The 15,131-nt window shown below is 40.9% G+C and overlaps 1 protein-coding gene across 5 annotated transcripts in view; it reads left to right on the forward strand.

Annotated features, from left to right (window-relative positions):
• Positions 1 to 11,224, forward strand: part of UGGT1 (UDP-glucose glycoprotein glucosyltransferase 1) — a 43,217-nt gene extending 31,993 nt beyond the window's left edge. For all 5 annotated transcript variants that reach the window (XM_064666926.1, XM_064666927.1, XM_064666931.1 and 2 more), the window contains 11 exons: positions 612 to 697; positions 1,023 to 1,107; positions 2,061 to 2,149; positions 2,632 to 2,736; positions 3,272 to 3,356; positions 3,891 to 4,073; positions 5,268 to 5,428; positions 5,905 to 6,019; positions 6,687 to 6,803; positions 7,129 to 7,288; positions 7,674 to 11,224. In XM_064666926.1, coding sequence (XP_064522996.1) covers positions 612 to 697; positions 1,023 to 1,107; positions 2,061 to 2,149; positions 2,632 to 2,736; positions 3,272 to 3,356; positions 3,891 to 4,073; positions 5,268 to 5,428; positions 5,905 to 6,019; positions 6,687 to 6,803; positions 7,129 to 7,288; positions 7,674 to 7,699 — 1,212 coding nt within the window. In that variant the 3' untranslated portion in view covers positions 7,700 to 11,224. The remainder of the gene's footprint in view (positions 1 to 611; positions 698 to 1,022; positions 1,108 to 2,060; positions 2,150 to 2,631; positions 2,737 to 3,271; positions 3,357 to 3,890; positions 4,074 to 5,267; positions 5,429 to 5,904; positions 6,020 to 6,686; positions 6,804 to 7,128; positions 7,289 to 7,673) is intronic.
• The last annotated feature ends 3,907 nt before the right edge of the window (positions 11,225 to 15,131 follow it).

Raw genomic sequence — 15,131 nt, forward strand, 5'->3', positions numbered from 1 at the left:
AAGCATTTGGGGCCACAGTACAAAACTGGATGGGCCACTGAAGCTGTTGATAGCTTCTATAGGTGTAATGATCTAAACCATAGAAAAATATTCAGATCTGGAATCTGAAGCTTCAACTAGAATACAATATTTGAATTTCATGTTGTAATTTTTTAAGTTCTGTAGAAGAGGCATCTTGTAACATATTAATTATGTTACTGTTTCCTGCTGTAGATAAAATACCAGTCTGTTCAGCTTCAGAATTCCTTTAGATTTTGTTGTGTACTGCTGTGTAGTTACCAACTAGTGTTTTGAAATTCCCTCACTCCTTCATGAAAGCAAGCTTTTGCAGAAAAAGACTTTGGGATTGCACTGTTCCCATCAGAACACTCTGAAAGATTTTCTCTCATCTAACAAATAATGCTACACCTCTACATACTCCTGTTTTGAATTTTGTATCAAATTTTTGGGTTTTTTTTCCTGTTCTCTGGGTTTTAAAGCCTTAAAGTTATGTTAATCAGCTGGCTTGCAAATAACTTTTCAGGTATAAAACAGTGAGTAAAAATACACGACTTAAATTTTTCTGCATTTGCATTTTCTGGAAACTAACAAATATTTTTTTCACTTTCCAGGGTTACTTCCAGTTAAAAGCCAATCCTGGTGCATGGACTCTAAGACTGAGAAAGGGCAGATCTGAAGATATTTACAGGATCTACAGGTAGGACAGTATAAGAAATACTTCAGTCTTTTTCCTGTGAAACTTCTCAAGTAGGTAGGCATTGTAATACATGAATCTAACAGTTCCCTTGCCAAAGTGTAGTGACTTGAACAGCAAATTAAACAGCAAATTACATTTCATACTGAACACAAGTTATGCAAGATGCAATTAATTAAAAAAACCCAGTAAGTGTGTTGAAATACGTGTACTTGTTACTTTGTCGCATATCTCGAACCTGTTTCACAGTGCTAGGGCTTAATAAGTGGAGAAAAATGTGCAGAAGAAATAAAAGCTTTGTAGTAAAAGTGTTTTACTGTCTTTTCAGCCACGACGGCACAGACTCTCCGCCCGAGGCCAGCGAAGTTATTATCGTTCTCAATAACTTCAAGAGCAAAATTATTAAAGTGAAGGTGAGTTTAAAAACTAGAGTTGCTCTTAAAAAAGACTCTTTGACCACCAGCAGGGAAGACACTGATTGAAGCCTGATCTCCCTTCCCACAAGCCCACACTTGAGTCAGTCCACACAAAGCTCACGTTATGGTCTCAGTGATAGAGAGCGTTATCTGTAGATTGATTTGGGCTTTTGATACAGGAGAGAATGACCTGTGAGTGCTGTTCCTTTTGTATGTCCCTGAGAAACAATTATACTCATGTTTTCCTGACTTAGCTGTGCTTCTGACTTCAGGAAAAAGCAGTTTTACGTGACATCTTTGTGTCTGTGTGTCCATTGAGCCAGTATTTTATTTGTTACAGATAAATTTTATTTGTCTGGGAATACATTTTTTATCAGTCTGACACAGAGAGGGTGAGAATACATTTTTAAAAAGATAAAAATGTTAAATTACTTATCTACTGCCTCTTAGGGTTGCCAGCCAGGTAATGACAAAGCTGAGAAGTTTAAGGAGGACAACTGATAGATAAGTGATGGCTATAACACAGCCACTTCACTCTTCCTGACAGCATTTGCTTGTGCCTGAGTAATTCTGGAATGTTCTCCTGATTCACTGCCTGTGTATCTGCTTTGAAGTCTTTTTTTTTCTTTGTTTTCTTTTTTTTCTTTGAGGTGTGTGTGTTGGTTTCTTTGAGGGTTTTCCTTTGCCAGCCTCAATCATCAAGGTTGCTCACTAAACACCTCTTAGGAAAGCATTTTAACCATTCAGACTAACATGCCTTTGGTGTCTAAAAGCAGCTGTGGAATCCCTTTGGAAAATGTCAGTTCATTACTAAGCTGTTTTCACAGATAGCTTTTAGGTTACCTGTCAGCTCGTGGGGCATAATTCAAACAGGTACAAACAGAACCAGTGTCAGGATAACATTTGCCCAATATATGGATCCACTCACTAAAGCCATGTTTGCCCTACAGGTTCAGAAAAAGCTCGATATGATGAATGAAGATCTACTAAGTGATGGCACCAGTGAGAATGAATCTGGATTTTGGGAATCTCTCAAATGGTAAAACTAATTCAATGATAACCTGCAAGTCTCTTGAAACTGTAAAGCTATTTGACAAAGCCATTATGTCTGTGATATTCCACAGCTGTCTATTAAGACTGCTTGAATTTAGGGCTATCTTTCATAGGACTCCTTTGTTTCTAGAGACCTGGGCTCCTGCTTTGCACTTTCCCCTTCCCCTTCCTCTTCCTTCCCCCCACTGCTACTTGGGAGCCTGAAAACTTTGTTCCTTCCCAGGAGCTGCACCTCAGCCAGCACTCTCTCAATCAAAAGGTGTTCATCTGTGAGCTACTGAGCCTGCTGTGTCTGTGTGCACAGCACTGTGTCCTGGGGGAGATGCCCTGGACAGCAGGGGGATGACACTAAACCCCACAGACCAAGTGTATTAAACCAACACTGCAGCCATTTCCTGTGTCTGCAGCCTTTCCTAAACACCTGGCCCTTGCTGTCTTGCCTTCATGTAACCAGATTTGTCCTTTCAGGGGATTCACAGGAGGACAAAAGAATGAAGATGTGAAACAGGATAAGGATGATGTACTAAACATATTCTCTGTGGCTTCAGGACATCTATATGAGAGATTCCTACGGTTAGTTCAGAATTTATAATCCAGGGATGTCAAGTGATAATGTGACCTGCTTTGCACAAGGAAAATGGGTAGCATTTGCAAGAGTATAAAAAAAAATCTACTGTATCATAGGAACTTTTGTCTGCAGAATATTCATAAGTTCAAAATAGTTTAATAGATGGTATGTTGCTGTCCTAAATTTTCTCACTACAATATAACTAATGTATTGTTAAGAAGTTACAGTCATAGCTGCTTTGCAAAAAGAATCTGAACTTCTATTCTTAAAGGATTGTGAAAGGCAACAGGTCATATATTCTCTAACAAGTTAAAATATACAGATGTGGGAGGTTAGTAATTTTGTAGATAAAATCAAGCAATTTACAATAGGTCGAAGCTACCCACTTTTTCTTCATGTGTGAAGGTTAGTTACCTGACACATAATTGCAAATAGTTTAATCATGTAAACCAGGAATTAGTAATTGTTACACAGCTTGTCTCTAGTGGGTGGCAGCTTTTCCTGTAACTGCTTAATTTTTTTTTTTTTTTTTTTTGATAGCATAATGATGTTGTCTGTGCTGAAACATACCAAGACTCCTTTAAAGTTTTGGTTTCTGAAGAACTACTTATCACCTACATTCAAGGTTTGTTACTAATTAGAAATTTATTCAATGATGGGGAATAGATGCCACAATCTGCTTCTCCCTCCCTTCCCAATGGCTGTGCTGTGCCAGCATCCCTTGGAATGCCTCAGTTGAGAATGTCAGCTGATGTAACAATGGGACAACTTGTTCCAGTAAAAAAATTCTCCTAATTCTTTTCTCTCATTTTATTACTCCCACTTACACTGCTTTGTATACTCCTAAATAATTCTTCCATCTGTGAAATTTTATTATTTGAGTAATGCATTCTTTTAAACCAGCTCATAAGGAATTGCATGTGGAAATATTCCAAAATATTTAGTTGTCTTACGATAGTTGGCTTTACAGTTTGTACTGATTGTTCAGTTTGGGGCTCTGTCTTTGTGTGAAGTAACAATGAAACTAATTTTCTTTGTGGTGTTTCATTTTTTAATATTCTGTGCCTTAGACTGAACTCTATCTCTTGTGATGCGCTTTTCTTTTCCTGCAGAGGAACAAAGAACTGAGATAAGCTGCTTTTTTCCCCTCCCTCTGCAGGAGTTCATCCCTTACATGGCCAAGAAGTATAATTTCCAGTATGAGCTTGTCCAGTATAAATGGCCACGCTGGCTCCACCAGCAAACAGAGAAACAGCGAATCATCTGGGGTTACAAGATCCTCTTTCTAGATGTGCTCTTCCCATTAGCTGTGGATAAAATCCTGTTTGTGGATGCTGATCAGGTAACACAGAGGCTGAAATTACTTGATCTTTTCCTTTTTTCTTTCTCTCTTTTTTTTTTATAGTATGTTTTTGAATACAATTTCCATATTGTTGGAAGGTTTGCAAGTTTGAGCCCTTCACAGGTATGACTGGAGGTTTATTCTGTAACATGCTTCAGTGAGGGCTGGGTTTTGTGCCTGTTCCCACCAAGATAGGTTTTGTTGGCCTGTCTTTTATGTTGTCTGATTCCTTGTTCCCTCACTGTGATTCCAGCTAGTTTGCCAAATAGATTCTCATTTCACTCTTCTGTTTTTCCATTTCGGTCTGTTCTCCCACCCTGCAGATCACTTACCACAGATAGTATTTTCCTAAGTCACCAAACACCCTGCCCTCCCAGGCCCCTGCTTTTCACTTGGCCACATCTGAGCGACTTTCAGAGGAGGAGAAGGTGAATCCCTTGTGCATAAGGCCACGTCCTGCTGCAGGACAAACAGGACCATAAGGCTTTGTGTGTCCTCACTCCTGAACGGGTGGGAAGCACAGGAAACATGCACAGGCAGGACTGCAAAAATACTACTCCCTCAAAAATACAAATGAATCTGAGAAGTACAGATTAGCAACATGTGAGTGCAAACTGCCTTAGGGGTTTTGGCATATATACAGTGTGATCCCACACCGGTTCAAACCATTACAATTTATGCTGATGTATCACCTAGGATAAATTTCCAGCTATGCTGTTCTTATTTTAGACAGTTTTTTCTCTGTTTGTAAGAGATATTAAGGTATTTTTTCCCATCAGAGTGGTATTTTTAGAGTAGTGTTAATGCCACATCTGTGTCAAAAAGACATTAAAAAGCCTTCATCCCTGAAGGGGCTGCAAACTTCGAAGAGGAAAGGATACAAAGGATCACAGTAGAGTTTACATACAGTGAGAATTCTTGCTGCATATTAACAGTTTTGCACTTCAACTGTCAAACCAACCCTTATCAGATTATTTCTAGCTCTGTTTTATTTGCTCCAGCTCTAAGGGCAGGGGAGACAACACCTTTTGTGCTGTGTTTTTGTTCTACCTACACATGATATAAAGACTGCCCCATATAACAGGTAATTCTTCCTTAAGCTGTTTGCTCAGTTTGAATTGAATCCTGACCAGCATTGCCAAATAACCCATGGCAGGCTTGTAGAAACAAAACTAAAATGTCCCCTCCCTTCAGATTGTGCGCACAGATCTAAAGGAATTGAGAGATTTCAATCTCGATGGTGCTCCCTATGGATATACTCCCTTCTGTGACAGCCGAAGAGAAATGGATGGCTACAGGTTCTGGAAATCAGGATACTGGGCAAGTCATTTAGCTGGAAGGAAATACCACATCAGGTACCAAAGAATTATTTTTTTTTTTTTCTTTTTTTTTTTTTTTTTCCAAAAAAAGAGAGGGAAAGTTTTTGCTGCTACCTAAACTTAGCAGAAAAATAGCTGAGGTGTGTGATACTGCATGAACCACTTTTTGCTTACTGTTGCCTCTTTAAGGTGGCATGGCCTTGGAAGCTCTAGGGACACTGAAGTTGTTTTCAGTATGCTACAACTTTTACAGATGAAGAACTGAAGCATTAACTAACAGACGTCTTCCTTTGTTAATAACAGATGTTGGAAGAAGGGACTGCAAAGCTAAGATAGATTTGTTGAAAATTCTTTTTTGCACGTGCCACAACCTTGTTAGAACTGCTTTCCTGCCTTGTAATAGATCATCTGATGTGCTGCTACCGTGAGATTGTTTTAGCATATTGTGTCTCGGGGTCTAGAGTGAGTTACCCCCAGTGAAATGTCATTACTAATTGCACCATCTCCTGTAGTGCCCTGTATGTTGTGGATCTGAAGAAGTTCAGAAAGATAGCAGCTGGAGATCGACTCAGAGGACAGTACCAGGGTCTCAGTCAGGATCCCAACAGTCTGTCCAACCTTGATCAGGTGTGTTTTATTGTGTTAGTTTTGGCTTACTGGGGTATGGTGGCAGGTCAGCACCTCTCTTTTCTTGGCCAAACTTCCATCCCAGCCAGATGCTGGTGGCAGTCCTGTTATACCCTGCCTTCAAATGAGGCAGGTATTGATAGCATCAAATATAACTGGTGGGTGCAAACAACACCTTTCCCTTCAATGTCTTAAGACAATCAAATTTTCCAGTGTACAAACAAATACCTAACATAATTGGGTACTTGTTTCTTGAGCTGCCCAGCTCTGACTGCTTTACTGTGCACAGATTAATAACCTGGAGATAAGCCTTTTACTGTGATGGATGGAAAAAATAACACAATGGATTAATCAGCTAAGTCTAGTCTTCCAAACTGGTTCAGTTCAGAGTTGATACTGGACTCATATTACTGCTTTAGTACTGTTTGCTAAATAACTAAATTTCAACAAAGTAAGTTCAGAAGTTGTAGTACACAAGCTTTTTCCAAAGGACTTTGTTTGGAATGGAATGAGAGGTGGATTCATCACTTTATATTTGCACTGGGGGAAAAAAAAACAAACTTCTTTACAAAAGTTAACCTTCTCAGTACTATCTCATGGGGGGGGAGTTGCTTGTCCCATCCTGCACCCTGTGGAAATGGCTACTAACTCTTGTTCTGCACAACAGGATTTGCCAAACAACATGATCCACCAGGTGCCAATTAAATCCCTCCCACAGGAGTGGCTGTGGTGTGAAACATGGTGTGATGATTCCTCCAAGAAGAGAGCAAAAACCATTGATCTGGTGAGTGCAGGGTGGCTTCCTCTCTCTTACATCACAATGCAATACAGTGACCAATTTTAGAGGCACTTCCCTACCTCAGCCTGTATTGAGATTTACAGAAGCTGAAGTTAAAAACTTGAGTGCTGAAAACATGTATTTTCTCTTACCTGGAGCAGTGACATTATTATGAATTTGAAAAGAGACTTTACACTGTTCTCTAGCTAAAATACAGACACATGTTCACCACCACCAGATTAATCCCAGCAGAGGGAAGCATATCTCTGTTCAGTGCAGAAACATTTAGTACACCTGAAGTGTCTGAACAGCCCTTGTGTTCTGTGTGCAGTGTAACAACCCCATGACCAAAGAGCCCAAGCTGCAAGCAGCCATGCGTATAGTTCCGGAATGGCAGGACTATGATCAAGAAATCAAACTGCTCCAGAGCCTTTTCCAGAAGGAAAAAGAAATGGGAACACCAGCTGAGATGCCAGGACAACACACACATGGTAATCTTTGTTTTCCTGCTTCTCTGACTTTCTCCCTGCCTGTTGGACTGCTGTTGTGCCCTCCCTCACTTGTACCCTGCACAGGCTTGGATGAGGACCTGTTAAATAATCAGGTGGTGTAATGGGTGTAACTTGACATGATTCTGAAAGGCAGAGAACAGTCTTGTTCAGTTCTGCTAAAGACCCTCACTGTTCTGCAGTTTTGTGAGCTTGGCCTTATCTTAACCCTTAAAGAAGCACCTCTCTGCACCATGGCTGTGAACTGTCCTTCGGGCACTGGTGCCCTGCAAAGAACAATTCTTGGGGGTTTATACTGGTTTTCAAACCAACCTGCCAGTTCAAGGCAGCTGAAACTGAGTGCTCATTTTTCTCTCCTCTTTTACAGATCCAGCAGCACACGTGGAATTATGATCCATGCAGACAAATTGAAGTCAGACTGTTTCATAGACAATTTTTATATTGAAAGCTAGTTTTTTTCCAGTATGTCTGCAAAACTGCTGAGTAATTGAATGGGATGATGTATGCATTTTTTTTACTTGCCCTTGGGTTAATTTCTGCATATGAAATAGGATCTGGATTGCTGGAATTAGCATTACTGGTTTTTTGCACCTGTGGTGGAGATGAAAGAGCCCATGATGGAATTTAGCATTTCAGAAACAAAACTTCAAAATCCACTGGAAAAGCCACAGCCTGTTCCTTCAACTGTCTCAACCACTGATGAAGATCAAGCTTGTCTCAGATCTAACTTGAGAGTCTGGGAATTGCAGACATACATCCTAACCTCATCTAATGGAGATAATTTTTCCAGGTAACGTTATAAGGCTTAGAATTATGCCTTGAATTTGGGACACTGTTCCATCTGCAGGTTTTCAAATTGTTGGAAAAACTTCTCAGATTTGTTGAGTCTGCCCTTGATTTTGTAACAAATCCAGCATTATTTTGATTTTTCTATTTCCTGTCTTCATTTATCACCCAACTTTTGATGGTTTGGCTTGTGTAAAGCTGCAATCTGTTTAAATGCCCATCCAAATACAAATGCCTAAGCTTACAAAGTGAGGAGAACATGGAATTTGGCAGCTGAGATCATCCTAGCCCATCTGACTTGAATCAAAGTACCCTCCCTTCCTTCCTGCTCAAAGTTTAAATCAGTCTGCAAAACTGGTAGGGCTTTACTCTGGCTGTGGTTCACTGATTCATGAATGTTTTTTGCTTATGAAAAATCTGTGGAAGCTTGGAAGTTTATCATCATGTAAATTTCATCAACTTTATTTTTCTTCAAACAGAGACATTGTCACATCAATAAAAACTTTGGAGTTCTTGGGTCTTAAGCCTTAGTTCCCATTTGGTCCTTTGATCATCCTTTTTGCTTGCACACAGTCCTAATTTGATTTTGAGGTTTCTGGATATTTCACTTGCATTTGTTTTCATTCTGTGCACAGGCAAGAAAATATCTTCTTGCAGGGATTAATTATCTTGGGCCAGTTCTATCATTTGTATTCACGTCTTCATTTTTATGCTGCCATAGTTCTGTGTTATGAACATACCAATTAAAAAAAAAGGCAGCTCAAACCTCATTTCCCTCATTCTGTAGGATTATTGTCTGTAACACTGAGGGGTTGAAGAGTTGAAACATAAGAACTAAAAGTAGTACCTCTAGTACAAAATGTATAGTTCCCTGTGCAGAAATCCAAACTGGGATTACTTTTGTGCCTCCCATGTTTTTATACAGGCAAATGTTCTGTGCTGTAAGACACTCAACCTAATGATAATCCTGACTTATATATTCTTCTGGAATTTTTGTATTATACATCCTGTCATATTTTGGAGGAACCTGAAAGATGCCAGTTGGAGTGTTTACACTGTTTGATGGGGCAGCTCTCGTGCAGCCAGCTCAAGCAAGGGCCCAAATCACCAACCCAAACTCTTAAAGAAAGCACAGTAAGAGAAATATCCAGGGTCCCTGAGCTCACATCACAGGCATGGCTGGCCCATATCACTGCACCTGCACTTCTGGTGGGTACCAAAGGTGACTAGTTCTGGGAAGGTATAGGAAAGGACAGTTTATAATCCCCCTCTCCTGCGGGAGAGCTGTGCAAACATGTGGGGCTGGAGAGCAAACCATGACCTTACAGAGTTACCAGCTTAGATATTTCCCACTTTGTGGGGTTTTAAATTCAGGTGGTCTGCCTGGCACTCTGGAAATTACAGGTGAGATGACTTACCCTTCCCAGCAAAACTGTTCCAGTTAAGGATAAGCAGACTTACAGTAGAAGGACTTTTTTCTATTGTAAAACACAATAATGCTCCTGCCAACAAATTGAAGTAATTACATACTGTGTCAATTAGCTTCAGCCTTGCTGGAGTACATGGAAGAGCACAGGTCTAGGTGGGCAGCAGCTGTACACCACCTTTCCATCCAGGGATGGATAAGGAAAGAATGTGCCCAAAGCCCTCAGAACAAGAGAAGCTTCCTGTGAAACGTGGCCCTCTCCTATCTAGAACTGTATCTGTGCTTATTTTTTCCCCCAAATTTTATTAGAAGCTATAAGACAAGAACAAAGCAACCTCTTAAATTCAGCACAACATTTAAAATGCCTTGTTTGGTGTTGAATAAGGAGAAAATATTTTTAAATTAAATGTCAGTTACAGAATTATTTTTTAAATTATGCTCATCCATTCTGATAGTTAATGTATGCATTTGAAAACACACACTGCATCCTTTTTTTTTTTTAAATTATAAGATCTAGCAAGCTATGAAGGATGTTTTTGTTCCCTCTGGTTAACAGAGGCCATGCTCTTCTATTCAGTTGTTATTAAGAAAGTCATCTAACAACTGGTACAGAAAGAAACCAGAAACATGCAGTAAGATTCTATACCTTTGCAGTGCTTGTGAGAGTCCTGTGCCTGTTCTCCTGTACCATACAAAATGCACATGGTACTGATCATTCTCAATGTGAACTACTTCCATTTTTCCTGGGAAGCCACTATTTATTTGCACCCAAGAATAACAGTCATAAAGGGAATAATCACTTATTTTGGATCTGTGCATATGACTGCTCTTAGTGCTCAACTGGGCCTTAAAAGAAACATATTTTGACAGCTCCATCTAGAAAGCATCTTGGAGTGAGATGCTTATTGAAATAGTCCTGCTTCTGATCATATCACTGATGGCCTGGTCCTGTAACTAGTAAGACTGATGACAATGAAAACCAGAAAATGTGGATTACAGAGGTCACAAAGTAATTTTGGATTCCTCAGACTAGAAAGGCCACTTCTGTGGCAAAGCAGTGTTCCAGTCTCTGGCTACAAGCAGCTTGTCCTCTTGGTGGGGACTTCACAATGAGAAATGCCCTGTACTTTATTTTAAAAGGAAGATTTCACTGCCTTACTAGGAAACAAATAGTAGAGAAATAAGTCTTTAAGATTTCTTTTTCATTTAGATATTGGGGGATGGGTTGTAATGGAAAGGAAAGGGACATGTACAAAGCAGTAAATATCCAGTCACAGTCTTATGAACCAAAACATTTTTTAAAATATGAACTGTTTTTATTCAACTTCCATAATCTGTTCAAGAATAGTCCATGACTGTGTGGCACTGATACCAAGTGACACCAGGTATTGGGAGTTACTCTTTCCTGAATGTTACCTAAGATCACAGGGAGTTTCCCAGTGCAGTGGCAACAACAAGATCTGACATCATTAAAACCTCTGCTGTTCTTTACCCATGTCTGTCCTGTTGATTGCTTTGGGGCTGATAACTGAGGTTTTAATGGTGTTGCTTAGAACATGTTTTTCACTTTCTGTATTCAAGTGTTGGGATATTGAAAGGCTAGAAGGGAAAGGGAGGAATTCCTCCTATCTGCCAGTGTTGGTATTGGAGTAACCCCTAAACTGAAGTACTTCTGTTAAAAAAAGAATAAAAATATTTTATATAAATCTACCTTTTAGGTCTTTTTTTTTCAACTCCTATAAAAAACCATTACTTATAAAAGATGTTTTTATGTCAATTTTCTTCATTTGATTAGGTATTCCACTGATACTTCATAGTAAGCACTTGGAAAAGTGATTGACCAATACTGCTTCCAAGTACAGAGCTGTGTCTGGGTCTCTTTTGGAGCTGGGAATGAATTCCAAACCCCTATAGGACTCTCAAGCCTCTCAAGCAGAGGATCTTTATTAATGAAAGAGCTATAAAGTAGACAGCTTGACACAGAAAGCCCAGCTGAATGCCATAGAAATATGTATTTGCTTTCCTACAGTTGGCTGTTTGAACTTGGTCAGGTTTGGAAAACGAGAATAAATCCTAGGAGACAACTAAAAGGGGGAAAGGAAGCAGCCAGAAAGAAAAAATACATGACGTGGCCATGGCCTCCTCAACCACTAAGGAGTTTTACACTCCCCTCCCCTGTTTGCTTTTCAGAGTACATATTTAAGCATGAGACTGTACATGCTTTACGCCCAAGACTGATCCCCCTCCACCCCAAAAGAGCTGTGTAAGTGAGAAACTGATTGGCTGGAGGAAAGGGAGTAATTTTTTTTTTCAAAAATCTATTTTAAAAATTGTATTAAACTCAATACAACAGGGCTTTTTATGAGCAACCTGTCCAGCACCCATGTACAGCTCTTATCAATAAGCAGAGCCAGCTTTTCCAGCACAAGACAAGGCTGTGCCCTGAGTTAACAGCCTGGGCAGACATAGTCACCCCTCTGCAGCATCACACAGAGGCTCAGGTGGGGACTGTCCACTGCCCTGTGCTGAGGCCCCAGCCTTGCAGTGGGTGCCTCTGTCAAAGAGTTTGCCACAAAACCAAAGCAGGACTTAACCCAAAGCTCTGTTCAGTGCTGCTTCTGGTCTATTGGGCACAGCAGCTTACATCCAGCTCCTATCCCCACAGGAGAAACGAAACAGAGAAGCCTCTGCATCCATCCCAGGCACTCGGTTCCTTTCTTGTTTGCCATGTACCATTTAGGCTTTACCTGGGGAACAGATTGACAGACAGATCAGGGGAGGCAGCACTTGGTCTGCAGGTAAACATCACCTGTCCACGTGCTGCTCTTGTTGCCCATTTCCAACTGTTGGTCAAATACTTGCACTGACATAACAAGATGAAAATTCAAGTCCCAGAAACGCACTTCAGAGTTTGACAAATTACAACAGTTACGGTGCCATCCCCAGGGCTTAGATGTAAGGGCAGGGACACCCCATGCCAGTCTTCCATGTACACTGTGCTAGGCCTGAAGAAACCCTCCCTGGATTACTGGATTGGCCTGGGCCCCCACCCAGGGCACAAATGGTAGTGCCTGTGCACACAAAAACATCCCTGAATTCAGCACAAGGCACATGCCAGCACCCTCAGCTGTGCTCTGGGTGTGACAGTCGTTCCTGTCTTGTCCCCAGGGACTTCTTGCCCCCACAGTGCCCCCAGAGTCCAGGCCATTGGATTTAATCCTGTCCCCAGCAGTCACCTGCAGTCTGTGCCTCAACAGAACCCCCTGCATCCATACAGGCAATCACAGGGGCTTCTGACTGGAAGGTCTCGCTGGGCTCTGACCAGCTTGTCAGGTCAGTCCTTCCACTGCCCCTCGAGAGTGAGTGCAGGCTGAGTGTCACTGCAAACCCTGTTTGAAAAAAGGGTTGAAAGAACACTGACCTCCCACTGGTGTGGAACTCCCCCCAGCAGCTCTGCGGTGCCTCCACCACCCATCTCACCAGCTTATAGCTGTTCAGAAGATCTTCAATTACGCTGTCCAAAAAGTGCAGCCTGGTTTTGCAGTCCCTGCAAAAATGCACCCCAGGAAAGGAGTTAAACCTGTGCCCTTTGGAATGAAGACACTGTCCAATCTGCCATCTCTAACACAGCCACTGCCAATGGGGCACAGAGCATGAGGTTCCTCAAGGAACTGACTTTGCCAAACCCTGCTGCTCCCCCAGAGCAGCCTTGCAAGTCACAGAAAGGTTCATTCTGACACTGGATTTACACTTCATGCTTCCACCTTGGCCAGCAGTAACAGCAAATATTCCTACATTCAAAGCCTACCCACAAGGAAATTCCTCTCCATTTGCTCTGCCCGCCTCCTCTTTGCCAAATAACTATATTTACCTAATCAAGAGTATTGCTAATGGATTATACACTCCATCTGTTTTGATTCAACACGCTGATGTTCACTGACTTGAAGAAAATTAAAGACCTCTCCCTCACTCTCCCTTTCTGCAGTTTATACTGCAGCATGTACACCAGCTGCTTGTTGGAATCCAGATAATTGAACAGCATTCCCTAATCAGGACACTCAGGGAAAATCACTCCTGACTACCAGGGTTTATTGCTGACTAGACTTTATTAAGACCACTGCTAATACAGATTGTGCTGTGCTTGGAATACATTGAATTTGTTCCTTATCTGGCAGCTTGGGGCTTGATGAGGAATGAAAACAGTGTTTCTTTTGTGTGAGAATCTTGAATACACCTGATTATGGCACAAGCAGGGTCGTCTTCTGCTCCTGGGCAACAGGAGACCCACGATAAGCAATCAGGCATTCTGCTCCTTCAACTTTTTTTTTCTCTTCCTCTTTTCTGGGGAAAGTTTACACCATTCATACTTACCACATCTCCCTTCTCTGCTGAAAAGAACTGGTCTCAGCTCTCAGACTCTCAGTCTCCAACCTTTTCCCTACATTTAGGTATTTATTTACTACAATAAATATTCAGTAAGGACTTCCAGATATCAAAGTATTTCCTTCATTCTTTAGACTGTTTTCTTGGTATTTTCTGGTTTGCTTGGTTTTAGTGTTTTTTAGTTTTTTAATTTTTTTTTTTTAATAAATAAAATGAAATCCTGGCACCAAAACTAGATACATTCAATTCCACCAACACTACAACAAGAAAATATGTTTGTGTGCATGTGTATTTTTGTACATGCAAAATCATTCTCCCAAATATATTTGCCTTTTATACCATCAAACTCCACAGGAATCCTTTTACCCGTCTCACTGAGAATTTATTTGTACTGCTTGTCTACCACAATCATGAAAGCCCCTTTCTGACTCAGGAATATGGTCCCCTATTTGCTGGAACTCTTTGTGTTTCGTATTCCTAAAGCTGCAATTTCAAACTGGCCTCACTGAAGTGCTTTTGTGGTTCCCCTGCAGAAAGAGGCCCCAGAGTTCTGCTCTGCTGCTTGTCATCCAGGGCTGCTCAACAGCTGCCCCCACAATTGCTTCCAGACATTATGAAAGCACCAAATAGCTCAGATCACTGCAGAGGAAAAGAATCTCAAACACCTATTTAATGGGGTTTCCCCACTAACTATCACTACAAGAACTTTGCTAACTGGTTCTTAATCCTTTTAGCACATGTTCCAACGATGCAGTAACATTAATTTGGAGCGAGAAGGTAGGATTTTGTGAAGCATTTATGTATACACTCAGTGCTGCTATTATTCCTCAAAGTCACAATGGCTTGACAAGAATTATGTCCCATGAAACCCCCTCAAGAGTCATTTCAGCTCTCAGGGCAACCACTGATGTCCCGGGAGCTTCCCCTCTGGTTTCAGATGAAATGTGTGGACAAGTAATTCTTTGCTGAGCTTCCCTGGGATATGTGCCTTATCTTCCACAGTTTATCAAAACCTGACATCCTTGGGTCAGGGATTTCTCCAGCCACCTCTTCAGATTCCTGCTAAATATCAGTTACTGAATTGTCCCTTTAGAAAAATCTTAAAATATCAGCTGCTCAACGTGTATTGCAGCAGACTAATGAAGATATCCCAAAGCAGCTGGTATATTAAGGTTTTTACAAACAGCACACACTTACCTATTAAGTAGCCTGATTTTTATTAGCACAGTG

This window comes from Pseudopipra pipra, chromosome 10 (genome assembly GCF_036250125.1).
Source record: "Pseudopipra pipra isolate bDixPip1 chromosome 10, bDixPip1.hap1, whole genome shotgun sequence".
In the NCBI taxonomy this organism is placed as follows: domain Eukaryota; kingdom Metazoa; phylum Chordata; class Aves; order Passeriformes; family Pipridae; genus Pseudopipra; species Pseudopipra pipra.